The following is a 27,893-nucleotide window of genomic DNA, read 5'->3' on the forward strand; positions in this document are numbered from 1 at the left end:
ATTGTGACGATACCCACACTGGGCCAATTAAAACAAACCAGATTGGAATATTTTCTTAGTGGAGAGAGCCAAAAAATGCTGAGGAGCTGATGGATTTGGAAATTTGGCACAAAGTACTGGAGTAACTCAGCGGGATAGGCATCATCTCTGGAGAGAAGGAATGGGTGACGTTTCGGGTTGAGACCCTTCTTCAGACAGATGTCTAACTACACAACGTAATGGAGTAGGCTGGTGGAATGACGGTGTTCATGTCAGGAGCTGTGGAATTACACGCTGAAATGTCACATGACCAGTCCTTCAAAAATATATCTCCAGGAGCAGATGCTTTGTTTTTGCTACACTTCTGTCAATCTGAGTTTTTGTATTATTCCTCTTGTTGTACCGAGCAACATATAATTATTACCCTAAAACCGAGATTTTAGGGTTTTGCAAAAGTGACTGAAGTTTAATTAAGAACACGAAGGCTCCTGAATATCACAAAACAGATGGTTACAAAGCAGAGCCTTTACTATGGTGCAAGCTCCAACACGTTCCTCAACTAATGTGTACAGACTTAAGAACAACACAAAGTGCTGGAGGAGCTCAGCGGGTCAGGAAACATCTGTGAAGGGAATGGACAGGCAATGTTACATAGAACACAGAACAGTACAGCACAAGAACAGGCCATTTGGTCCACAATGTCCATGTAAAACATGATGCCAAGATAAAGTGATATCTACCTGTATGTGATCCATATTCCTCCATCTCCTACATTTGCAGGTGCCTAGCTAAAAGCCTCATTAATGCCACTTTTGTATCTGCCTCCACCCTGGAGGCAGATACAAGATAGAGGCAGATACCGTGCGGGGTATTTCCCGCCCAAAATACCCCGCACATGTGCACACTCTGGAAAAGCCCCGCACATGCGCCCACTTCATTCTCCCCTCCTATTTATAAGTTGAGACGGTCAGGAGGTTTAGTACGTCTTGATGACCGTCGCAGCACTGGAGCTTCAGGAGACAATGGTGTTTCAATAGCTGGTGGTACATGCATTGCTTGGTCATCAACTTCACTCATATTGTTATTTACATTTACAATTTTAGAATTTCTTATAGAAGCTTCCATAGGGGATGATGGGAGTGTTGGAGGAAGTTCTCGATTAATGTTATCAAGAAGTGACGGAGCTGATGGAGAAGACGGACATGGTGCAAGGTCACGAAGTGAGACCGTTGACTGACGTCTTGATACTTGATAGTTGCATAAGAAGGGTTGACATCAGTCAGTTCAACTTCATCAACAAAAGGCTCATTCTTATTTGATCGGACATACCGACGAAGCAACACAGGCCCAGGGCTAGTCAACCATGATGGCAGAGAAGTACCACTAGAAGAACAACGTTTGAAGTTAAAGAACCGCTTGTGTGGAGGAGTATTGGTAGCAGTTGACAGTAGAGATCTGATGGAGTGTAATGCATCGGGAAGAACACATTCCCACTGCTGATCTGGTATGTCATTTGACTTTAAAGCCAGTTTCACTGCTTTCCAAATGATTCCGTTATACCTCTCAACCTGACCATTTCCAATAGGATGATATGGTGTTGTTTTACTTATTGCAATTCCTCTATTAGAAAGGTAGTCTTTTAAATCTTTTGACATGAATGAGGTGCCCCTATCAGAATGTATGTAACTTGGAAATCCACAGAATGAAAACAGTTGATCTAAACATTTGATAACCTTAGCAGCTGATATATTTGGACAAGGAAAGGCAAATGGAAACCTCAAATATTCATCAACTATAGTAAGTATATAAACATTTCGAGAGGAGGATGGTAAAGTCCCTTTGAAGTCAATACTCAAACGTTTCATAGGTTGAGTACCTTTGATCAATCTTCCTTCTTCAGGATGGAAGAACCTTGGTTTTAATTCAGCACAGATTCTACATGAAGCACACGTCATCTTCACATCTTCTGTAGAGAAAGGTACGTTTTTGGAGCGAACATAGTGTAACAAACGAGTGACTCCACGATGACACAGCCCATTGTGAAGATCAGTGAGTGCAGAAGAATGAACAGAGGCACAAAATGCTTGAGTTAATGTAGCCAGAGCAACATTATCCTTACCAGGGCGGTACTCAATTGAATAACTATATGCAGATAATTCAATCCTCCATTCATGAATTTTACTGTTTTTAATCTTCGTTCATTTCCGATTATCCAGCATAAAAGTTACTGAACGCTGATCTGTTATCAAAGTGAAAAGTGCTGGCGAGCAAGGAAATGACTCAATTTTCTCACTGCTTCAATAATTGCTGTAGCTTCCTTTTCGACGGGTGGGTAGTGCAATTCACTACCTTGGAGAGTACGAGACATGAAAGCCACTGGTCGTCCTCCTTGATTTAATGTTGCTGATACTGCATCACATTCAACAACAAAGGGGAGATCCTCATCGATGGCGTGTAATGTCGCAGATTCTAATTGTTTCTTTAAAGAAGTAAAGGCACCAATTGCTGTAGAGTCAAGGGAGAAAGATTTTTCTCTAATCAAAGGTTGAATTTTGTCAGAAAAATTTGGTGTCCATTTAGCATAACATGCAAACATCCCAAGAACTCTTCGTAGAGAGTTTAATGTAGCTGGAACAGGTATCTCTTTGAGTGGCTGGAGTCTTTCTGGATCAGGCTTTATTATATCATTTCCAACCCAATAACCAAGAATATTAATTGATGACACTGATGTTATTGACAGCCTCATTTAATGTTTGTTTTTAGAATGTACAACATCTAAAAACCGTTGTACATTTTCATCATGTTCAGCTTGGTCTTTTACTGCAATAGTTATATTATCAACATAAGGGAAAGTATCTTTAAGGTTTTCCTGTTCAACAAGTTCGTCCATCTCTCTCTGAAAAACAGCCACACCATTAGTTACAGCAAAAGGAACTCTGCAGTAGTGGTATAATTTCCCATTTGCTTCAAACGCAGTGTATTTCTTCTTTGATTCTTTCAAAGGAATTTGGTAGTAAGCACTTTTAAAGTCAAAAGTAGAGAATACCTTATACTTAGCAAATGTATTGATATGGATGTAATCTCCTCCATACGAGGTAATGGATATGCATCAAGCTCCGTGAACTGGTTTATAGTTTGAGAGTAATCAATGCAGTCTCTTTCTATGTCTCTCCCCTCGAGCCTGCCCCACCATCCATAGATGATAGCTGATTATTCATCAAATATCCATCTCTCTCTATCAGTGTGTCCAATCTGAAGCATCACCACTCCATTCCCTCCACAGATGCTGCCTGACCCACTGTGATCCTCCAGCACTCAAGATTCCAGCATCTGCGGTTCCTTGTGTCTCAAATGACTTATATACCGTATATTCAAGGAGCACTGCTTCCACCTCTCGTTGAGAAAGAGCGTTCCAATGACTTACAACTCTGAGGGGAAATTTATGCCTTATCCCTGTGATAAATGAGCAATCCATTATTTAACAATGATGCCTAGTTCAACACGAGAATTCTCTCTACATCCGTCCCGTTGACTCCCCTCAGGATTTTAAACCCCAGCGGGTTCAAACCGATGTGTTCAAGAAGGAACTGCAGATGCTGGAAGATCGAAGGTACACAAAACCGAGCTCGTCCAACATTACCTCACGAAACAACCCGCTCACTTCCAGCCACCAAGCCAGTAAGTTTTCTCTGATCTGCCTCCAACGTCTTTGCATCCGCTTATCATCCCTCGCGAAATTAATGAATTGTTTCCTGCCATCTTACATTAGGCGAAAAATAAATATAATTACATTTTAACCGTAGAGCAGCCATGCCATGTTTTCCTGCAGCTCAGGGGGTTTCTGTCGCTCCTGTTACAACCACAGCCCACGGTATCACTGGAACCTCAGCATCTAACACAGGGCAGGATGCCTGCAACGTTTAAAGACTGTCTCTTTAAAGCGGGGCCGGACGGAGTGGGCGTGTGGGGCTGTGTTTGCGCCTCTCTGCTCTCAGCTGCTCCAATGTCACCAAAGCTGTTGCTGTTCCTCTCGGTTTTGCCAGCCGTCAGCTGATGAGCCGCTTCACCCCCACACACAGAGGCGCATGCAGAACCCACCCGCCACCCTCCCTCCTGCAACACACCCCCCCCTCCCCATTCCCTCAACCATTCCTTTCCTCTTTACCCTTGTACTTGTAGTGCATAACGATCCTCCCCCAACCCGCCGAGCTCTGGCCCCTAACCCGGCAGCAGCCTGGTGCGGGGCACTGGACAATAGTTCTTTGTTTACATGCAATCCCGGTGCCGGCGGAAGGAGGCGGCGGTGCTGCGAAAGCACCAGCTGTTTCCCGCCATTTACAACCATCTGATACAGCGATCAGCTGGAAACACACACACACGCACGCAGCCCGCACGTTATTCATCGCTGCTATTATTATTATTTTTGGGGGGAGGAATTTTTCCCTTCCCACTCCGAGAGGAAGGCATGGAATATTTCGTGGTGCCAACTCAGAAGGTATCTTCATTCCAGGAATTCAGGAAGAGTGAGAAAGAAGTGATAGGAGGTCTCTGTAGGTGTGTACTTTTCTATCTCCCTCTGTGTGTTATTTTTTAATGTATCGTTTTTTTTTTTGCTGCAAGCACTGCTCCGTTTTCCGCGCTGGTGGAGGAGGAGAGGGATGGGGGCGGCGGGAGGACCCGGGGGCGGCAGCGGCAGCGGCGGGGCTTGCGGGCGCGCACGTGGACGCGCGCGGCGGCGGCGGCGGCGGCGGCTCCAGGGCAACGGGCGGCTGCGGCCGGACCTTCCACCACAGGGCCACGTGGGGGGCACCGGGGGCGCGCACGGGGCCCGGGACCGGGGGCGTGCACGGTGTATCCTCCTCACCCCGGGGCGCACGTGGGTCTGATCACTGTCCGGGGAGTGTGTGTGTGTGTGGGGGGAGGAGAGTTTGCAGGCGGTCAGACCGGGTTTAAAAGCCCAGCAGCGGGGGCGGGGGAAGAAAGTGTCCAAAGTGACTCTGTGGAGGCGGCGTGAGGTGTGGGTTACCCCCGCCGCCCAGAAAGCCTGGGTCGGGCGGAAGATGAGGCCGAGTGGCGCCTCGGGCCTGCCTGGCTCTCTGCGGCGCTGGACGCAGGCAAGCCGGGAGTTGTAGTTCATGAGGCGCCCCGAGGAACTCTGGGAGTGAAGCTTCCCTTTGCGGGCTCCGGACAGGACAGGATTCCCCAGCATTCAGGACAAACTACTCCCACCCAGTCACAGCGGCAGGTGCTGCCACTGAAACACTCAGCCTCCTCTCTTCCTCCCATTCAATACCTTAAATATCCTAGGTGATATTTAAGAAGGGTCTCGACCCGAAACCTCACCCATTCCTTCTCTTCAGAGATGCTGCCTGCCCCGCAGTCACTCCAGCTTTTTTTTGTGTCTATCTTCGAGATGTTTGATTGATAGATACGGCACACTCCCTTCAGCCCATCGAATCCACACCAACCATTGATCACCCATTTACACTAGCTCTATGGTATTCCACCTTTCTCATCCACTCCATACACAGTAGGGGCAATTTACAGAGGGCCAATTAACCTGCAATCAGGCACGTTGTTGGCATGTGGGGGGGAAACCCACAGAGAACGGGCAAACTCCACAGATAGCACCCAAACTCACGATTTAATCTGGTGCTGTGAGGCAGCGGGTCTTCTAGCTGCGCCACTGAGCCAGCTTTGAGAAGTTAGTTTAGTTTATAATCACGTGTACTGAGGTACTGTGAAAAGCTTTTTTTGGCATGTGCTACCCAGTCAGCTGAAAGACTACATATGATTACAATTGAGCTGTCCAAAGGGAGGAAGACAGCATCTGATACTGTGACAAGGTGGGTAGTACGGGCTGTTTGACTGTGATACAGCTGTCAATGGGAAGCAATTGAGTGAAATTCAGAAGGATCAGGGTCAGAACCATTCCTCAGGGTGAAAATGTCAATGACTAGAGGGTAGCTTTCAGGTGAGTGGGGGATAGTTTAAAGAAGACGTGCTGGATAATTTTTTTACAAAGAGGGTGGTAGGTGCCTGCAACATGTCAGGGATGGTGGTTGAGGCAGATACAGTAGTGGCGTTTAGATAGGGATATGGAGGGGATACGGGTCAAGTGCAGGCAGAGGAGATTAGTTTAACTTGGCATCATGTTCAGCACAGACATTGTGGGCCGAAGGGCCTGTTCCTGTACTGTCTGTATTCTCACTTGCCGGGTGACTAATAGCACGTCAAGTCAAGTTCAGGTCGAAGAGAGGGTCCCGACCCGAAACGTCACCCATTCCTTCTCTCCAGGGATGCTGCCTGTCCTGCTGAGTTACTCCAGCTTTTTGTGTCTAAAGTTCAGGTCGAGTTTATTGTCGGAAGCACAAGTATGGTGAGGTACAGGTACAATGAAAATCTTGCTTGTTGCAGCATCACAAGCACATAGACTTAGACAACACAAAACATAAAATGCACGTTAAATTCTACAAGACAGTGAAAAGAAAAAGACTGCAAAAACAAGACATCAGTGGAAAATACAATTAAAAAAAATTGGTCCACGATAGTACAAGAGGTGATCTGTAGTGTTCAATTGTCGAGGTAAGATTAGGGTTGTGCAGGTCAGTTCCAGAACCTGACAGTTTTAGGAAAGTAGCTGTTCCTGAACCTTCAGATTTCTGTACCTCCTAACTGGTGGTAGTGGTGAGAAGAGGGCATACCCGGATAGTGGAGATCATTGATGATAGATGCCACTTTCTTGAATCAGCACCTTGTGTAAATGCTTTAGATGGAGGGGACAGCTGTATCAACCCAATGGATGATAGATTGGGTTGACCTGTGCTCAGCCCAATCCATCATGTGCCGCTCTCTATAGCCTCTGTTGTAATTAAAGGTCCTTACCCTTAATAACTTTTCGTTATGACTCCTCCCATTTCCTCCAAATACAAGGCGTAGCTATGGGCACACGCATGGGTCCCAGCTATGCCTGCCTCTTTGTAGGGTACGTCGAACAATCCTTGTTCGAGACGTACCCGGGCCCCATCCCCGACCTCTACCTCCGCTATATCGACGATTGCATTGGTACTACCTCCTGCACCCACACACAATTCTCTGACTTCATCCACTAACTTCCATCCGGCACTCAAATACACCTGGACCATTTCTGACAATTCCCTACCATTTCTTGACCTCACTATCTTCATCGCAGGTGATAGACTTCTGACCGACATCCACTATAAACCTACTGACTCCCATGGCTATCTAGACTACACTTCTTCCCACCCTGCTTCCTGTAAGGACTCCATCCCCCTACTCCCAATTCCTCCATCTACGCCGCATCTGCTCCCAGGATGAGCTGTTCCACACCAGGGCATCGGAAATGTCCTCATACTTCAGGGTACGGGGGTTCCCTTCCCCTACTATAGATGAGGCTCTCACTAGGGTATGTTCAATACCCCGTAACACTGCTCTCTCTCCCCATCCCCCCCACTCACAACAAGGGCAGAGTCCCCCCAGTCCTCACCTTTCACCCCACTAGCCGCCACATACAACAAATAGTCCTCCATCATTTTCGCCACCTCCAACGTGACCCCACCACTCGCCACATCTTCCCATCTCCCCCCCCCCCCCCCCCATCTGCTTTCCGCAAAGACCGCTCCCTCATTAACTCCCTGGTCAATTCTTCCCTTCCCTCCCGCACCACCCCCTCCCCGGGCACTTTCCCTTGCAACCGCAAGAGATGCTACACTTGTCGCTTTACCTCCCCCCTCGACTCCATTCAAGGACCCAAGCAATCATTGGCTTGGCGATCGTTTCACCGAACACCTCCGCTCGGTCTGCATTAACCAACCTGATCTCCCTGTGGCTCAGCACTTCAATTTCCCTCCCATTCCGAATCCGACCTCTCTGTCCTGGGCCTCCTCCATGGCCAGAGTGAGCACCACCGGAAATTGGAGGAGCAGCACCTCATATTCCGCTTGGGCAGTCTGCACCCTAGCGGTATGAACATTGACCTCCAATTTCCGGTAGCCCTTGCTGTCTCCTCCCCTTCTCAGCTGTCCCTCAGCCCTCTGGCTCCTCCTCTTTCTTTCTCCTTTCTTCTCCACGCCACCCCCCCCCCCCACCCTACATCAGTCTGAAGAAGGGTTTCTGCCCGAAACGTTGCCTATTTCCTTCACTCCATAGATGATGCTGCACCCGCTGAGTTTCACCAGCACTTTTGTCTACCTTGTAATTTCTGTACGAGGCCATGATGAAACCAGTCAGGATCATTTCAAACTGTATTAGTTTGTTAGACTATTCAGTGACATACCGAATATCTTTAAAAATGTAGGAGATTAGAGATGACGTGCCTTCTTCAAATTTCTATCAACATGCTGGGCCCAGGACGGGTTGTCTGAGATGTTAACACCTCATCTGGGACCAGCATCACATTCTATCACTGTCAAAGACACTGAATAAATATAAATTATTCAGGAGCACCTCAAGGCTGTGTTGTGGTGTTCCTCCTACACTCTACCCAATCTGTACTCACGAAGTGTAGCCGGATGCAGTTCGGACTCGGTCTTCAGGTTTGCCAATGGCACCACCATTGTTGGAGACTGAATAAATAAAAATACAGATCACAGCCTACAAACATCTCGTAGGGCTAATATGATCAAAGCCAGTGCTTGTGGTTTGTTAAACTCCTCTTGTTTTGGTATTGGTTTATTATTGTCACATGTACTGAGAGAGTGTGAAATACTTTATTTTGCATTCTATCCAGGAAAATCATGAGTAGGTCATGAGTAGGTCAAATAGCACCAAAGAGAAAATAAACACATTTAGACAGGTACATAAATATAAAGAGAAAATAAACATAGTGCTCAATATAGTGTTACAGAGAAAGGGTAAATAAAGGAAGTGCAGGGCCGTAATGAAGTAGATTGGAAGATCAGGAATAAATCCTGATCTATAAGAGGTCCGTTCAAGAGTCTGATATCAAGAACTGTTCGGCAATCTGGTGGTACATGCTTTCAAGCTTCTGTACCATCTTCAGACAGGGACAGGGAGAAAATAGAATGACCGGCGTGTAAGTGGTGATTGATTATGCTGGCTGCTTTTCTGAGGCAATGTGAGTGTAAATGAAGTTAAAGGCCAGGCGGGCAGAAAAGGCTGGTCTGTGTGATGAACTGGGCTGTGTTCACAATCTCTGCAATTTCATGTGATCTTGGACAGAGCTGTTGCCAAACCAAGCTTTGATGCACCCGGATAGGATGCTTTCCATGGTGCATCTGTTGAAGTTGGTAAGAGTCATAGGAGACATAACGAATTTCCTCGGTCTTCTGAGGAAGTAGAGGCGTTTAGTTTAGAAATACAGTGTGGAAACAGGCCCACCGAGCCCACGACGTCCATCGATCACCTGTACATTGGTTCCATTTTATATCATTTTCGCATCCTACACATGAAGGGCAATTTACATAGACAATTAACCTACAAAGCTGCACGTCTTTGGAAGGTGGGATGAAATGTACAATATCCGCACAGACAGCACCTGTAGTCGGGAGCGAACCAGGGTCTCTGATGCTGTGAGGCAGCGATTCTACCAGCTGCGCTGCTCTATGTTCGTGACTGTGGCATCAGTGTGGTTTGTCTAGGTTGACAATGATAATGTTTACACCGTGGAATTTCCTCTTACGCTTTCCGAGATGCTCTTAACCATGCATCAAAGTTCTCCTTAAATGCGCAAATGCTAACTAGTTTACATTGTAATTGTAGAAGATTTATGACATAGGAGGCCATTTGGCCCATTGTATCAATGTTAGTCAAAAATAATTATCTAACCTAATCACAGCTTTCAGCAACAGGTCCAGAGCCCCCGCAGATTACTGCTCATCAAGTGCTTGTTTAAACGTGTCAAGAGTATCTGTGCCTGCTGCTCTTTCAAGAGTTCCACATGCCCATCATTCTCTGGTGGATAAAAATAATTCCTCCTTTTCTATTTAATCCCTTCACAATCATTTTAAACCTATGCTGCTGGTTTTAGGTGCTTTTGCCAATAACACGTATTTATTTACTCGTAATTAAAGTGTATAAGAATTTCAAGAGGAATTAACTAGAAAAGGAGGGAAGGCTATGTTTCAGTTATATAGTGCATTGATGAGATTAGATCTGCAGTCTAATGTACAGTAACGTTCTTGTTATTTGAGGAAGGATGTAAATATGTTGGAAGTCGTTCAGAGAAAGTTATAGGGTCATAGAGTTACATAGCCTGGAAACAGGCCCTTCTGCCCAACTCATTCATTCTGACCAATATACCTATTTGAGCTTTATATTTATGTACCTGTCTAAATGTGTTTTGAACTATTATTGTACATGCCTCTACAACCGCCTCTGGCAGCTCGTTACATGAATACATCCGCCACTGTGGAAAACATTGCCCCTCAGGTCCCTTTTTGAAATCTTTTCCCCTTCTCACCTTAATCTATTGCCCCTATAGTTTACCCTGGGAAATAGACTATGCCCGTGACAAACCTATTTTGGGCAGGGTGTCTTACAGGGAAACGTTGGATGGCTGAGAGTTGCTCCTGCAGGCATTTAGAAGAGTGACAGGCAACTTGATTGTAACTTATGACCCTGAAGATTTTCATACAATGTGCATGGAGAGAATATTTCCTTGTGGCAAAATTTAAAGCTGGAGGAAGCAGTTTAAAAAAATAGGGGGATGAGGTGAATGTTTACCCATGAGGTCTTTGGAACTCTCCTTCTCGAAGGTATTGGCAGATAAATTATTGGTAAGTAGTTGGTAAAGGATGACCAGAGGATGCAGGAGTTGAGTTAAGGTTACTATCATGTACATGTGTTCCTGTGTTTCAATGAAAACAACCCCAATTTATCCAATCTTTCAGAAACAAGGAATTGCAGGTGCTGGTTTACCTTCTACTAAGTCTGAAGAAGGGTCCCGATCCATAAAGTCGCCTTTCCATGTTCTCCTGAGATGCTGCCTGACCTGCTGAGTTACTCCAGCACTTTGTGTTCTTTTGTGTATTAACCAGTATCTACAGTTCCTTGTTCCTACAAACTACTGGAGGAACTCAGCAGGTCCTGTGGAGAAGAGAAGAATAGGATTCTGCTGTGTTTGCTCTGTCAGAGATGGACCAGGAGTTGGGGGTAAGGGCCACATTCAGCCTCATTCCCCTGACGAAAATGATAACCTGAAGTTACGAACAACCCATTGGTTTGCATTTGTGTATAGTGGAGGTCAACATTTTGTTACCTCCTTTGCACTTACCCGGAAAGAGACGGCTTTTCCGTGCATTAAATGTGTTTTATATTGCTGTTTGATGGGTCAGTGTAGGCCAAGGAAAGCATAACTTTGCAACTAATCTGCTTGTTGTTCGACTTGTTTTGTATGGGACAGTGCAGAGGGAGTTAAGCTCTGTATCTAACCAACGGTGTAGCTTTACATGGAAGGTGTGACTGCACGGTTTGAGAATTATTTTACCCTGTTGAGACATCTTCCAGGTCTTTGAACATTTTTATACAGGACATTTTTATCAGTATATATTTTATACTAATGGGCAGCACAGAGGTGCAGCTGGTGGAGCTGCTGCTTCACAGCGCCAGCGACTCTGCTTCGATCGTGACCCTGACCCGAAACGTCACCTATTCCTTTTCTCCAGAGATGCTGTCTGACCCTCTGAGTTACTCCAGCTTTTTGTGTCTACATCCCAAAGACATGCGGGTTTGTAGATTAATTGGCCTCAGTAAACTGCCCCTAGTGTGCAGGGAGCGGATGGGAAAGTGGGATAACATCGAACTAGTGTGAATGGGTGATTGATGGTCGGCGTGGACTCAGTGGGCCAAAGGGGCTGTTTCCATGCTGTATCTCTCAATCAATCAACCAAATTCCACCCTGTGGCTGGACATATACATTTGACAATTGTGCTTATTATTTTCATTGACTGCCCTTTTAAAGATTTTACACGAGCAAGCGGTGTAGGATGACAATCTTTAATAGGTTCAATTTTGCTAAATAGTATTTTCACTCCCATGAGATTCAGAGACCGCAGTTGTATTTGGTTGTGCTAAAAAGGTATCTGTACCAATATCATATTTGTATTTGAGGTGCTTGTTCAGTAGTTGATTGTGTTCGTACATATCTGTGCTTGTACAATACTGAACTGTTCTTGTGCGATATGTACATTGTGCAGCATTTAATTGGGTTCAGCTACATGTGTGGTATTTGATTGCACTGACACATTCAGTTGTGCTCCTGGTATTTGCATTTACACTCTTGGGCTGTGCGTGTTTTGTATTTTGACATGTATAGTTTTTGCTGCCTGTTCCTGCACTGAACTTGTCTGTGCCAAGTGCATTGACTTAATGCACACCTTGTTGATACTTGTACAATACTGTATTTGACAGTGCTGTTCATTCTATACTGATTTATTATTGTGACATGTACTGAGATATGGTGAAAAGGTGGGTTTTTTGCATGCTATCCTGGTATGACTATAACTGGTAGTGCAAAATAGAAAATGAAGAGTGCAGAATATAGTTACACTAAAGAGGAAGTGCAAAGAAAAAAAGTGCAATGAGGTTGATTGGCAGATCAGGAATACATGCTTAACTTGGGAAATGTCCATTCAATAGTCTGACTTAATCGAGGAAGAAGCTATTTCTAAATCTGGTGGAACGTGCTTTCAAGCTTTTGTGTCTGCTGTCCAACAGGAGAAGAGGGATGACCGAAGTCTGAGTGGTCCAGGATTATGTAGGTTGCAATCCCGAGGAAGTATGAAGTGTAGATGGAGTTGGTGCAGGGATGAGAGGCTGGTTGGGGTGATGCACTGGGCTACATGCACGACTGTCTGCAATTACCTGCAGAACACCATACCATAGGATGCTTTCAATGGTGCACCTGTAAATTTACTGGTTCATTCTGCCTCTCTGTAGAATTGAAAGGGTTAATTGAAAAGACTTGGACAAGTCACTGTTACCTGATACTGAGTCTGGTAATTCTGCAATTCAATGTATCAGTTTCAGGCTGAGCCTACAAAGCTGCCAACCTGAAGTAACTGATTTTTTTGTTTTTCTAAGTCCATTGATAAAAACAGAAACCAATATTTGCATATAAAAAAAGTTGAAAAACAGTTCAGAACGTACATCTGCAAGCACTTCCTGACAATGGTTGCCATTCTAAATTTACTCTGCCACGTACGGTATGTGGTGGGAAGCTGTTCCGATAGGGAGATTGCACGGCAGTTGAGGTCACGGCCCGTTATCCGTACTGTTGCCACGCAACGCCTTCTGGAGTACAAGTGGTGAACGGCAGGTAAACACTTACTATGGCTGACAGTACAGCGGGCCCGTCTTCTGTCCCAGCACGCTGACTGGTTCCACACTCGCGGACCTCGGGCCTTCTGTCCCCACGGCCGGTGTTTGGCAGTGAAACGCCTGGCACCCGGGGGTGGAATAATCACCCCATGTGGGGGTCGTTGTCCGGGGGGGGGGGTGAATCTCCCCATGTGGGGGTCGGGGGGGGGGGGTGAATCGGGGGTGTGAATCACCCCGGTGTGGGGTCAGGGTCCGGTGCCAGTGCAGCGCAGTCAGTGACTCTGGGTGGGCGGAGGAACCAGACTGTCCCTAACTCTGCTGCAGCTGACGGGGACGTTGCCGGGTTTATGGCCCCCTGTGTCTGCTGCCCGCTCCACCTGGCCCCGTGTGTGTGGGCGCTGCCGACCCACAGCCCGTCACAGTGCGGCCTCACAGGGGGAGACGAGGCGGAGGGCGGCCGTGGCCAGACATCGCTGACCCCGGGGGGTTGGGGGAGTGGGGATTGTCCCGAGGGATCCGCTCCAACCGTCACTAGCACCTTGGTGCTCGGGTTTCGATTGAAGGGTGACTCCAGCCCCGGGCGGTCGTGGGCCGGGACTTGCCCTCAATCTGCAATCAGTGAGCTGCAGTGATTTTGGCGGTTTTCTCTCACGGTTACCCCTATTTCTACAATTTGGCGGTTTCTAACAGGAAAGAAAGTACGTGTTTCGTGTGTTACTAGTGTATTCCTTGTACTCCAGAAGGATTGAGCTACTCCGTGTGTCATGCCCTTTGACCTGATGACCTTACGTGCAACCCACCTATTAAATGAATCACACAGCAGCCCCCCCTAGTGGAGCAGTAGTCTCACTGTTGGTCAGAGGTTGTAAGTACAACCTGTCCGTTTGTACCAGCGTTCACATTAATGTAGAACGTAGTAACAAATATGAAGGCTGAGTTATCCAGTCCTCTGTCGCTTCCTTCCACATGACAAATAATTTGCAGATGACTGAATATTGATTTTTCTGTAAGTGGTTACATGGGGGACTGTAAACCAGCACAGTGAAGCAGCTGGTAGAACCGCTGCCTCACAGCGCCAGACATGCAGGTTTGATCCTGACCTCGTGTGATGTCTGTGTGGAGTTTGCATGTTCTCCCTGTGATGGTGTGGGTTTCTTCCAGGTGCTCCAGTTTCCTCCCACATTCCAAAGACTTTGTGTGGGTTTGTAGGTTAATTGGCTTCTAAAGTTGCCCCTAATGTGTAGGGGTAACATAGAACTAGTGTGATCAGGTGATCGATGGTTGGTACAGACTCGGTGAGCTGAAGAGCTGCATCATGCTGTATCACTAAACTAAACCAACCTCCTGATGGATCAGCTGTTGAAATGGTAATAATTTTGGGCCAATCAGTACACCTGTGCGGTTCATGGTATTGGGCAAGGTTTGAATTTTTTTCGGCAGGGACCATACTGTCCAAGGATTTGGTGAACTAAAGCTAAAAGGGTCCCTGTTCTTCTTGCAGCTTGGCTAACATTCCACTGTCCCAGGAATCTCAGAGAGATCAGGAGAGGAGGATACGGAGAGAGATCGCTAACAGCAATGAGCGACGTCGAATGCAAAGCATCAACGCCGGCTTTCAGTCCCTGAAGACACTCATCCCACACACAGATGGCGAGAAACTCAGCAAGGTCAGGCACAAACTCTTATTCATGTGCTCCCCACAGGTCGGTCGGGAGAACAGTTGAGCACTCAACAGAGAGTCCCGGAGTGGTTTGCAACCTCATCCGCTGGGGGGGATGGGGGTTGTACGGTTCTGCTGCTTAGCTGGGGGAATGGGACTGTACCAGTTAGTATTCAGGAGAGGGCTTTGTTACAAATAATTCTCCAGGGCAGGGTCTCGACCCGAAATATCACCCATTCCTTCTCTCTAGAGATGCTGCCTGTCCCGCTGAGTTACTCTAGCTTTTTGTATCTATCTCCAGGGGAGGGGTGAGTTTCAGATAATTCTCTGGGAGAGGGCTTTGTTTTAGATAATTCTCCTTTTCCATTTGGATTAACGACTCCTGTGAGTTAAGTCATTTAAGTGGACAATCTGACATGCAAAATGAAAGATCAGTCCTGTAGTACTATGAGGAAACCTTTTGGTGGTGGGATTTCCTATACTTTACTTGATCAGCTCCTTATGAAACGCATGCTTCCTGATAGAAGTGACTACCCTGGGCTGGTTGATGTAGTGGTGAAGCCCACTCATGCTCACTATTGTCCTTTCCACACAGGCAGCCATTTTGCAGCAAACTGCCGAATATATATTCTCGCTCGAGCAGGAGAAAACACGGCTACTTCAACAGAACTCGCAGCTGAAGCGTTTCATTCAGGTGAGCACAGTGTTGCGATGGGAGATGGATGGCATGGCTGTGGCCACTGGCAACTACCTTTTCCCCACCTCAGGACTAGGTGAGCGCAGTGCTGTTGTTCATCACCAGTGGGCGTAGTCACGGGAGGTTGATGGAACGGGGTGCTAGAGCTCACCTGGTGGCTGTCATTTAGAGATTATCATGTGCAGTAGATGGCTGCAAAGCACAATTTGTTTAGCAAGGGGCATGAGCCCCCTTTCTCTAGATTTCTAGATTACTCCGTGAGCAGAAATATCCTCTCGGCATCTGCCCTGTCAAGCCCTGAGAATATTGTGATCCTCTCATTCTTCTAAACCGCATTAGCCCATCCTGCTCAACTTTTCCTTGTCAAATAGTTCTGTGACAGCACCATTCATATCCCATCCACCTCCAATACAAGCAAATGCCTGCTTAAATAAGGGGACAACAGCCATGTACTGTGCTGGTATGGTCTCGCCAACAGTCTCCAGTATAAAACGGCAGTCAGATACTTCTGCACAGCAATATTTTGTGGTCTGCCTTTAATGAAGAAGCTGCATTTGTATTTGTCCTACCAAAGTGTAAGTGTTCCAGCTGTGGTCTCGTCAACGCACGGCGTAACTCCTGATATTTGTATTTATTTATTTGAACAGTAAACAAAAAGCGGTGAACTGACCTGAAAGGTCATCTGTCCATTCCCCCACACAGATGCTGCCTGACGCACTGAGTCCCCCCTCACCTGTATACACCTATTTATTGCCTGACTTTGTGCTGCCCGCACCACTCTTCCAGTTTTCTCACCACCACCACCCACCCCCCGCCCCACTACCCACTACAATCAGTCTGAAGAAAGGTCCTGACCCAAAACATCACCTATCCATGTTCTCCAGAGATGCTGCCTGACCCGTTGAGTTATTGCAGCACTTTTTTTGTAAACCAGCATTGACATGCCCATAGTCTACATTCGCCAGCACTTTGTTTAATGCCTGTCATTCTATTATCTTGTAATAAACCTTTAAACCTAAACTCATAGCCTTTAAACTCAAAGACAGATGGTTTAGAAGCTGCCCTCTTGCATCTTGCTGAAGAAAGGTTCCGACCTGAAACGTCACTGATCCTTCTTCTCCAGAGATGCTGCCTGACGCGCTGAGTTACTCCAGCACTGTGTGTACTCTTGCATAGGAGAAGACTTTGTGCCTGGTCTAACTGCCACTGTGTTTAATTGAGCTTTGTCTTTGGAACACAGGAGTACAGCGGCTCCTCTCCCAAACGGAGGCGTGCAGAGGATAAAGACGAAGGAATTGGCTCCCCTGATGTGTGGGAGGATGAGAAGCTAGAGGACCTGAAACGGGAGATGATCGAACTGCGGCAGCAGCTGGATAAAGAGCGCTCGGTTAGGATGATGCTGGAGGAACAGGTTGGTGAGCTTTGGCTTGATACGGTTTCATTAACAGGACCACCAGTGTTAAATTGAGCAGACCAGGAGGGCACAGTTTTAATCTTGGGCCACTTTGAGTGAGAGATAGGAAACCGTACCCTAAGTTTTATTAGTTTAGTTTATCGTTTAGAGATAAGCGTAGAAACCGGCCCTTCGGCCCACCGAGTCTGCATCAACCAGCGATCCCCGCACATTAACACAGGGGACAATTTATACGTACACCAAGTATACACACCCAAGCCAATGAACCTACAAACCTGTACGTCTTAGGAGTGTGGGAGGAAACCGAAGATCTCGGAGAAAACCCACAGGGTCAGGGGGAGAATTTACAAACTCCGTACAGACAGCACCCATAGTAGAGATCGAACCCTGGTCTCTGGCGCTGCAAGCGCTGTAATGTAGCAACTCTACCGCTGCGCCATCGTTCCGCCCACTAGTTTAGTTTCGTTTATTGTACTAAGGTACAGTGAAAAGCTTTTGTTGCGTGCTAAACAGTCAGCAAAGACTATACATGATTACAATTGAGCCATGCATAGTGTACAGATACATGATAAAGGGAATGACGTTTAGTGCAAGGTAAAGTCCAATTAAAGATCATCCGAGGGTCTCCAATGAGGTAGATCGTAGCTCAGGACCACTCCAGTTGGTGATAAGATGGTTCAGTTGCCTGATGGCAGCTGGGAAGTAACGTCCCTGAATCTGGAAGTATGTACTTTCACACTTCTGTATTTTTAGTCTGATGGGAGAAAGGGGACGAGGGGGTGACCAGGGGGAGAATGGTCCTTGATTATGCTTGTGGCCTTGCCGAGGCAGCGTGAGGTGCAGATGGAAGGGATGGGATTTATTAGCATTTGTCTGGATGTGGATGGTGGGCAGGATCAGAGCTTCGACCCAGTGGATCTCATGATTGAACCTCCCCATAGTGAGGACAAACTGTATCCCTGATCAAGGTGTGATGGACAAGTTGGTGTCCATAGAATGATGTTAGGAGTGGTGAGAGAGGGTGCAGTACATTGTGGCAATCCAGTACATGCCCTTCATTCAGTCTCAGCTCTAATATGCAAAGAGCTGCACCCTGCTGGACACAGAGCTGCTAATGTATGGGGTATCGAGGAGCTCGTCAACAAAAGGACCAACAGCAGGATCCTCCTTGTACTCAACAACTCTTCTCAATTTCTACAAATGCACCATAAAAAGCATCTTGTTGTGACGCACTAAACTTGGTTTGGCAACAAGAAGGGTTTCGGCCCGAAACTTCGCCTATTTCCTTCGCTCCATAGATGCTGCTGCACCCGCTGAGTTCCTCCAGCAATTTTGTGTACCTTTGGTTTGGCAACTGCTCTATCCAAGACCGCAAGATATTGCAGAGAGTTATGGATGTAGCCTAATCCATCACACAGACCAGCCTTCTTTCTCTCCCCCCCACCCACCCCTTCAACTTAATTTACACATTATGCTGCCTTGGGAAAGCAGCCAATATAATCAAGGACAACTCGCACTCCAGTCATCTCTCTTCTTCCCTCACCCATCGGGCAGAAGGTACTGAAGCTTAGAAACACGTACCACCAGATATGTTTTTTGCAGTATCTCGATTCACATGATAATAAACTAATATGCAATTCAACAACAGTTCCTTCCGCACTGCTACTGAATGGACCTTTCATACGCTGGGGACAAATTCCTGATCTCCCACTCTACCTTGTTGTGACCCTTGCACTTTCTGCACTTTCTCTGTTTATTTTACGATACGATACGATACAATTTATTTGTCATTTGGACCCCTTGAGGTCCAAACGAAATGACGTTTCTGCAGCCATACATTACAAACAAATAGACCCAAGACACAACATAATTTACATAAACATCCATAACATAGCTGTGATGGAAGGCCAAAAAAACTTATCTCTCCACTGCACTCTCCCCCCCGATGTCAGAGTCAAAGTCAAAGCCCCCGGCGGGCGATGGCGAATTGTCCCGCGGCCATTAAAGCCACGCCGGGTGATGCAGGGTCACACACCGGGTTCTTGATGTTAGAGCCCCCGGCGGGCGCTCGCAGAGTCCCGCGGCCATTCCAAGCCGCGCGGGGCGATGATGTAAGGCCCCGCTCCAGGAGCTCTTCAACTCCGCAACTCGGGCGGGAGAAGTCGCCGTTGCGGGAGCCCTGAAAAGTGGTCTCCCTCCAGGGACCCGCGGGCTCCCGGTGCCGCCGTCCGCCAGACCCGCAGTTGCAGCCTCCGAAACTCCGGAGGTCGGGCCGCAGCAGCGCTCCACCACCGCTCCACCCGCTCTGGACTCGGCCAGCTCCGCGACGGTGAGGTGAGTAGTCGGCACCAGAGCCCCCGGTCTTCCTGTTGGAGGCCGCTCCTCGTTGCAGCCCAACGACAACGGAGACCCGACAAAGAAAAGGTCAGGTCTCCCGTGCAGGGAGAGATTTAAAATTTACCCCCTCCCTCCCACCCCCCCACACACATACCCCAACAAAAAATAACATAAACTACATAAAAACATAGACATAAAATAATAAAAACGCAGACGGACTGCAGAGGCCGCTGCTGACGAGAGTCGCGCCGCCCACCGTAATTCTCTTTTGCACTACCTGATGTACACGTGAATGATCTGCCTGGATAGCATCCAGTTTGGTACGGTATCTCAGTAGCCGTGACAATAATAAACCAATACCAATGAAGCGTGGACATTGATTGGGCAGCAGGCTTCAACCTCTTTACGTTAACATGTGGGGAATCCCTCCTGTGGTGTGCTGCCCCCACAAGACTGACGAGGTCTATCTGTCGGCAGGTTCGCTCGCTGGAGGCCCACGGTTACCCCGAGAAGCTAAAGGCTATCGCGCAACACGTACAGCTGCAACAGCAGCACCTGGAACAGTCCAAGGTGCTTCAGCAGGGCGAGCTGCAGGACCTTGAACCCCGACACATGACACAGGTCAGCCCTCGGCCCCCGACACACTGCTTCCCTCTGTAAGATCTAGCAACACTGGCATGCAGAGCCGCAACTAGGGCCAACGTACCTCTCATCTCCACACGGGTCCCGAGCTGAGCCGTGGGTGACCGTGGTACTTCGAGTAGTCCAAAACCAGGAGGAGCTCTGGAGTGGAAATTTGGTATTTGATCTGTGCCAAAAAATGTTAATTTAGAGGATGCTTCCAAGTGAAGAGTCCAAAATTAGACCTTGTAAATATCAGCCACCAGAAAAATAGGATAAATGCAAGGCATAAATAGGTTGATGATTCTAAATAAAAATAGTACTTATCTATGGAGACACAAGAGCCTACATATGCTGGAATCTTACCGTTAGAGGAACCCAGCAGGTCAGGCAGCATCTGGGGGGTGAGAAATGGACAGACGGTGTTTCTAATTGGACCCGTCTTCAGTCTGTCCATTCCCTCCACAGATGCTGTCTGACCTACTGAGTTCCTCCAACAGGTTGTTTTGTGCTCATAATGGAAAACACTCAATAGGTCAGGCAGCATCTGTGGAAAGAGAAATAGAGTTCATGTTTCAGTGTGAAGACCAAATCCAAAGAATGTTGAGCGTCACTACAGAACCTAAGTAGAACACAGTGCTAGAGTATCTCAGCAGGTCAGGCAGCATCTGTGCAGGACATGGATGGGCAACATATTGGACGGAACCTTTCTTCTGAAGAAGGGTTCTGACCTGAACATCTTCTATTCATAACCTCCAGTAATGCTGTCTGACCCACTAAGTTACTCCAGCACTTTGTACTTTACTGAAGATTCCAGCATCCGCAGCTCCTTCTGTCTCCAGTACAGAATCTAACTGAGCAAACAGCAATATCAATTCATTAACAAACAGGATGGTGGCTGCATTAGAGAGCTACAGTATATGCTCAGATTGGTCTTCACTGCCTAAGAATGGGCTTCAATAATCTAAGTGGCATTTAAGAGGCTTTTAGATAGGCACATTGATATGCAGGAAATGAAGGGATATGGATCACATGTAGGCAGATGCGATTAGTTTACCTTTGAATCATGTTCAGCATGGATATTGTGGGCTAAAAGGCCTGAGAAAAACATTTTTCACACAGAGAGTGGTGAATCTCTGGAACTCTCTGCCACAGAAGGTAGTTTAGGCCAGTTCATTGGCTATATTTAAGAGGGAGTTAGATGTGGCCCTTGTGGCTAAAGGGATCAGGAGGTATGGAGAGAAGGCAGGTACAGGATACTGAGCTGGATGATCAGCCATGATCATATTGAATGGCGGTGCAGGCTCGAAGGGCCGAATGGCCTACTCCTGCACCTATTTTCTATGTTTCATGTGCTGTTTAATTTAGAGATGTAGCATGGAAACAGGCCCTTCAGCCCACGGAGTCCACACTGACCTGCGATCCCCATATGCTAGCACTATCCTACACACAAGGGACAATTATACATTCTGTTTTGTGCCTCTGCTAAAGTTAAGTGAGCAACTCTCAGTTAACGTTTTGCAAACTATACTTTTCCCCTCATTGTCTTTCAGCTGTTGCCGGCACACATCATCCCAGCACCAACCCACCACCCCACTGTTATAGTGCAGACTCCACCTCCGCTGCCTTCGCACCAAGTCACTGTGGTGACGATGGGACCTTCCTCAGTCATCAACAGCTCCTCCACTACGTCAAGACAGAACCTCGACACCATTGTGCAGGTGAGGCTGCTGCCCTGCTCCCATGACTGACCAGGGGGAAGGAAAGCATTACCAGTTACAGGGCTCAGCAACAGATGACCCCAAATTGATTGTAGAGGAGAAAGGCAGAATATTAGAGTTAACTAGCAAGAAATATAAAATAAGATTCTGTAACTTTGCAAATAGAAATAATTGTGAGTGTTCAGAGGCAGGAGAATTAAAAATGGGAAGGATAGATTTTGATGAAGTTATTTGAAAAAATATCAGTACTTGCCATGTCGTAGAAAATGTAGGGACTGTGCTGGGAATGCTGGGACACCAAGGATCTACCAACATTGAAGGGGGGTTAAGGGGGTTAAAAACTGACAGGTCCGTTTTTAGGTTTCTAGGTTTCTTGAAGAAACAAATGCAAAATTAGCAGATGTATTAGTGCTGATCTTCCACAGTCCACTTGTGCCTGGAGTGGATCTAGCAGATAGGAAGGATGCTAAACATTTTAGAGGAAGTACTGGCATCTATTATTAAGGATATGGTAACAGGACATTTAGAAAATGATTCAATAGAGTTTTTCTGCTGATATGAAAGGAAATAGTGTTTGATCAGCATGTGGGTAGATCATGTTTATTGTTAATTAAGGTACAGTGAAATTTAAGTTACCCATACAGCCATACTAAGTGAAAAGCAACAAGACCCACAACCACATAAAAGTTAACATAAACATCCATCACGGTGGATTCCGCATTCCTCACTGTGATGGAAGGTAATAAAGTTCAATCTTCTTGGTCTTGTTCTCCCGCGGTCGGGGCAGTCAAACCATCCGCCGTCGGGGCGATCAAAGCCCCTGCAGCCGACGACCGAAGCCCCCGTCGGGGTGATCGAAACTCCCGTCGGGGCGGTTGAAACTCTCTCCGCGGCATGGAGCTCCCGATTCGGCCTCCTCTTTCCAGAGACAGCGGGCTTCACGATGTTAAAGTCCACGGGCCCCGCATTGAAACTTCGATCCCCGGCAATGGGATCGCAAGCTCCGCGATGTTAAAGTCCTGTGGCTTGAAGCACCGGGTTGGTCTCCAGGAAAGGCCGCCAACTCCACAATGTTAGGCCGCAGTGGGGACGGAGATACGATACGGAAAAAAATTGCATCTCTGTAGTGGTAAGAGATTGAAAAAATGTTTCCCCCAATCTCCCCCCCCCACCAACCCCCACATAAAACAAACCAAGGAACACTAAAACACACTTTTAACACATACTTAAAATAACAAAAAGAACGGACAGACAGACTTTTGGGATCAGTGAATGTTTATCTTCATTTTCAAAAGGGATGTGTTAAACTATCGCACACAAGATTATTACTAAAAAATGGCTCCATGGTTGGGGATATTATTTTGAATGAACATAGGATTGATTAGAGGACAGAAAACAAAAGTTGTGTTTCATAATGTCTTTGAGTATCCCCCATTTCTGTAATCCTGAAGGGCTTCCCAATTTTCAACTCCTATACTTGTCATGAGCCTCTCTTTATGTCATAGGTTCCTGGAACTTGTTGTCCTTGCCTTTCACACTAATGGGGACACGCCAGGCCTGAAGTGTATCCTCAACAAAGTCATCTACTTTTTGTTCCTAACGTGTATCCATATAGCTTTATTTGAAGTGTTCCGGGACATCATGTGATGCCGACCTTAATTGGCACTGCATTGCCATGTTCTCTGTAACTCAAATTTCACTGCACCATAATTGGTACATGTGACAATAAACTGACCTTGAAACCTTTAACCATTACCCCTGATGTGCCTCAAGATTCTACACTATGCTATGTTGCGTTGTTGGCCCTTCCTGCCCTTCACCCATGTCTCTGCAGAGACAATCTACCTGTTTGTTGCTGTCGCCGGCCAAGGGAGAAAAAGCACCCAAAGTAGAACTTGGATCAGCCCGAGATCTTGCAAGTAAATTACCACCACCATGGACTGTTGTAGGATTTCTTTCTTCATTTGACTAATGATGGGTTTCTTTAAAATGGCAGGCGATCCAGCACATTGAGGGGACTCAGGAAAGGCCAGAAGAGGAGCAGCGACGAGTAGTGATTGTCCAGCCCAGCCGAGCTTGGTCTGATACCGAGTCAGATAGGGAGGAGAATGAGGCAACAGAAAATGGAAAGCTGGGCAAGGAGAAGGGGCCCGTGGAGAGGGTGCTCCCGTGACACTGGAGCTGCACCACACTGGGATCGATCCAGGTGGCATTCCCTGTGTTATTCTCAGAAAAAGGAATTAAACAGTTGGAGTATCTTTTGGACTTTCCCAATACTGTAAACAGTAATAGCCGGGAGTGATTGGCTATTGAAATCTGGACCATACCAGAGGGGATCTCAACATCCTTTCTCATGACTACCTTGGAATCCATAGCTGAAGAGTTGCTGAAGGACATTTTAGCAACCTTTTGTTCTGGGGGAGGGGGGTGGAATTTCAAGCACTTACCAATTTGTTCAGTCCACTGAGGGGATGTCCTCGGTGTGACTGCACCCACTTCAGTAATCACCCCCCTTTATTGTACTGATGTAGTTCTTTTTTTTTAAGCAGTGTCCTTTCATGTAGTTTGTTTTGTTAGTTCCTCCCATCTCTTCCTGTATCTGTATTTGAGTTATAAGTTGAGACGAGGTTTGTGTTCATGGAAAAACTATTATATTTTGTTAAAGAAAGTGGAAAAAAAGGCACCTGCCATGCAAAGAGAGAAATAAAATTTGTACTTTGTTTTTATTTTAATGATATTTTTGTGTCTGATTACACGAGTGTGAGATCTTTATTTCTAATATTACTCGTTTTATTTTGGATAGATCCCACTACTCAACTTGTTTCCAGATATCATTTGTTCTAGATTAAACCCAGTGAATTCCTCCATTAAATGGAATAGAGAAAATGCAAATAGAACTGTCAAATTAAAGGCAACGGTAACATTTTGACTTTATACAGTAAATATAAAAGGTGGAGAAACAAGGAACTGCCGATTCCGGTTTACCCAAAAGGACACAAAGTACTGGAATAACTCCGTGGGTCAGGCAGCATCTCTAGAGAACATGGATAGGCGAGGTTTCGGGTCGGGACCCATCTACAGACCCGAAACCTACATGACAGTACCTTAATACAGTGCATTACTGCGGCAAAACATCCAATGGTGCTTTTATTGAATTTGACAAATTGCGGAACAGCTATTACTTGAGATGTAAAAAGGACACAAAGAATTTAATTTAAATTAAAGTGACTGAGCAAAATGCATTACGGATGACATTTCCAGTTAGCAGGCAGTGGCATGCTATTTGTAAATCTATTTTCCACTACATGCACCTAAAATATCAATAATGTTATAGTGAAAATTCATAAACGGAATTTATGTAAATGGTACGGGAAGGTTTTGAATCTGTATCACAAAGGACAGGTAGTGAGGTTTAGGGAAGAAAGTGCAAAACTCATGGCCTTAGCAAATGAAAGCTGGCAAGCTGATTAAATTCTGGATGGCATGAGTCTGCGGCTGAGAAATGTGAGGATATCGGAGGTCTGAAGAACTTGGGGATGTGGAGGATTGAGATCATTTAAACATCAGGGTATATCTGTGGCACAGCTTAATGTTAGATGGGTTTGGTGGGTGGGTAATGTACAGAAAAGCAAAGGAAATAAAAGGAATGATGGTGTCTTTCTGCTGGCCTGCCTGCTGAGGGGATTAGTGGGGGTGGGAGGGAGGATGCCAGCAGCAGGTCACATGGGTCTTTTCTCTTGCTTGTGGCAGCTAATGATTGGTCCTGCGATGCCAGAGAGGAGAAGCAATCCTGTGTCATGGGTACGATGAATAACGGCATCCACTGCTATTTACGTGGTGCTAATCCCCTCCAGCTCTGCCCTCGGCAAATACATCTGCTGTTTTAACAGCAGTGGCAGGTGCTGCTTGTCGAGGGGGAGTCAACCCTTTCCCTGTACATTAGCAAATGCTCGAGCTGGAGATGTTTAATCCGTGGATGTCTGTGCCATCGGTACAGTGGGGGCCGAAGCACGACTCCCAGCTCTTGTCAATTTCACCCCCACTCCTACACTCCACCCCCAATCACTGCAGTTTGCAGCTCAGGCAGGAGAAGAGGTGTCAGAGGAGAGAGGGAAGCTTGCACTGACGCGCATGCCTACCAATGCCATTCAAATAACAGAACATCCAAGATTGCTCTAATTAGCAAAATAAACTGACATGCAGGTTTTGCCTTGAAAATCAGGGAGGTGCATTGCAAAACAGTGACATTTTCTTCTCAATTTTTTCCCTGAGGTTGACTCACAGAAGGAAGCTTTGTGTTCACATTGAGTGACCTGAAGTAGGGTCCCAGAGCAAAGCATTACCACAAGACACAGCATCCATTCCCATCACAGATGCTGCCTGACCCACTGAGCTACTCCAGCACTGGGTGTTTTGCCAACATTCTAGTGTCTGCAGTTCCTTGAGTCTTGCTCTCTTTGCATTCTTATAGTTCTTTTAACATTCCTTTCAGAGAGTTCTTTACTGAAATGAGATACTTTTGAAGTGGGGTTAACTTAGAAAATGTGATTACCAATTTCCTCACAGGTGGTTCTTACTGACAGAAATGGGAAGATGGCTGGGTCATCTGTTAATTAAGTTAATTAAAGTTTATAGAGACTACCCGTGGACCCATTGTGAGACCAGAGATCCCTGTTGTGATGCAAGTCAAAATGGCGATCTGAGTATGTCGGTGGGCCCGGCAACCCTCCCTCCACTGCGCACGCACGGATACCGCTGTGCAGGTGTGGCTAACAGGCCGGGAGAGCACTGCGCAAGGCCCGGTGGGTAGAAAGTTAATTAAAGTCCTCCTCTTCACCCTCCGTCTTTCTCCCCTCTCCTCCTCCCCTCCCCCACTCCTTCCCTCACCTCTCCCTCCTCTTCCTTTCCCCTACCCTCACTCACTCCCTCCAAAACCCCTAATCCCTCCCTACCCCCCTCCTCTCACGCTATCCCATCCTTCCCCACTTCACACCTCCCTCCTATCCCACCACCCACTCTCCCTCCTCACCTCCCCCACATTCCCCTCCCTACCCCCTCCTCTCCCTCAATCCTCCCAGTCTCCCACCTTACCTCCCCAGGATTTTGATGTAAACCACTGCCGGCGCTGTTTTCTCCACCACGTCGGCGACGGGGGGGGGGGGGGGGGGATGGGCCGAGCCGAGCGGTCTGGAGCCATGGGAAGGGGTGGGAGACGGGCCAAGCAGCACGGAGGACTGGGTGCCGATCTTCTCTCTCCGTGCGGGCCCAAAGCCCCCGGATCCTGCGCCGGCTCCAACCCCATCCTTGCCCCCGGTTCCACTCCTGGATCACATGCACACACAGGCAGGCAGACACACACACACACAGTGACAGACAAGATGAAAGTTTTAGTAATATACTAGCCCGTCGTACGTCATCGGGTGGCGCTGCATGCGGCAGCCTCGCCAGCAGCTGTCTGTCCTTTCACCCTTTTTGTTATTTTTAGTCTCTAAAAGTATGTTTCTGGAGGTCTTTTTATGTGGGGGGTGGGGGAACTGTTTTCTCAGTCACTACATGGTCGAGGATGCGTCTATTCTCCGAGCCGCGTCTTCGCCTCCCCTCGCGGCCTACTGTCTGGAGACCGGCCAGAGCTTCAGCAGCGGCGCAGCACGGGATTCCATCGCGGAGTGGGACGATGATGCCTTACTGTGTATCGCCGGATCTCCAGAGCGTTGGGACTGCTGTCTAACCCCGTGGAGCTGTGGTCTGCGGAGCTTCCAGCCGCGAGCGGCGCTGACTTAACATCCTAGGACCTCTCGCCGGGGATCGCCAGTGTTGGAGCTCCGTCCAGCTCGGCCTGTGGACTTAAGCTGCTGAGAGTGTTCTCCGTTCTGAAGCCGGAACTCCGATCATCCCGGCGTGAGGGCCTGAAGGTCCCGACCACGGGTGAACAAAGAGGAAGAGGACTGAACTTGCCTTCCCTCACAGTGGGAAACGTTGATTCTGCTGTGTGGGGATGTTCACGTTGGATTCTATCGTGTAGATTTATTTATTGAAATCATATTCTATGTCGCTCTTCCAGGGAGATGCTAACTGCACTTTGTTGTCTCTGTACTGTACACTGACAATGACAATTAAAGTTGAATCTGAATCTGTATTGTGTTCTTTTTATTCGTATGGCTGTAT

General features: G+C 47.1%; 1 protein-coding gene and 1 long non-coding RNA gene across 6 annotated transcripts; one reads left to right on the plus strand and one right to left on the minus strand.

Moving 5' to 3' along the window:
• Positions 1-1,613: 1,613 nt before the first annotated feature.
• LOC116985720 lies at positions 1,614-10,342 on the minus strand. Its single transcript, XR_004415338.1, has 3 exons — positions 10,307-10,342; positions 8,601-8,602; positions 1,614-1,624 (listed from the first exon to the last, which is right to left on the minus strand). It is a non-coding gene; the product is annotated as an uncharacterized LOC116985720 (long non-coding RNA).
• On the plus strand, positions 4,281-24,460 carry tfap4 (transcription factor AP-4). Of its 5 annotated transcripts, none has more exons than XM_033040642.1 (7): positions 4,282-4,533; positions 14,780-14,945; positions 15,534-15,632; positions 16,876-17,046; positions 19,861-20,007; positions 21,561-21,728; positions 23,725-24,460. In XM_033040642.1, exons 1-7 carry the CDS (start codon positions 4,445-4,447, stop codon positions 23,899-23,901), a joined length of 1,017 nt encoding a protein of 338 aa, XP_032896533.1. In that variant the 5' UTR covers positions 4,282-4,444; the 3' UTR covers positions 23,902-24,460. The 5 variants fall into 5 exon arrangements, with proteins under 5 accessions (XP_032896535.1, XP_032896533.1, XP_032896534.1 ...); XM_033040643.1 differs by having other exon boundaries at positions 4,288-4,533; positions 19,864-20,007; XM_033040646.1 differs by lacking the exon at positions 4,282-4,533 and adding an exon at positions 4,949-5,286.
• The last annotated feature ends 3,433 nt before the right edge of the window (positions 24,461-27,893 follow it).

Source organism: Amblyraja radiata, chromosome 22 (genome assembly GCF_010909765.2).
Source record: "Amblyraja radiata isolate CabotCenter1 chromosome 22, sAmbRad1.1.pri, whole genome shotgun sequence".
Lineage (NCBI taxonomy): Eukaryota > Metazoa > Chordata > Chondrichthyes > Rajiformes > Rajidae > Amblyraja > Amblyraja radiata.

Bases quoted from the DNA above. Each gene is read 5' to 3' on its own strand.
- tfap4 (XM_033040642.1), top strand. From the start codon at position 4,445: ATGGAATATTTCGTGGTGCCAACTCAGAAGGTATCTTCATTCCAGGAA. The intron at 4,534-14,779 runs GTGTGTACTTTT...TTCTTCTTGCAG, and splicing joins GTGATAGGAGGTCTCTGTAG to CTTGGCTAACATTCCACTGT. The intron at 17,047-19,860 runs GTTGGTGAGCTT...TCTATCTGTCGG, and splicing joins GGATGATGCTGGAGGAACAG to CAGGTTCGCTCGCTGGAGGC.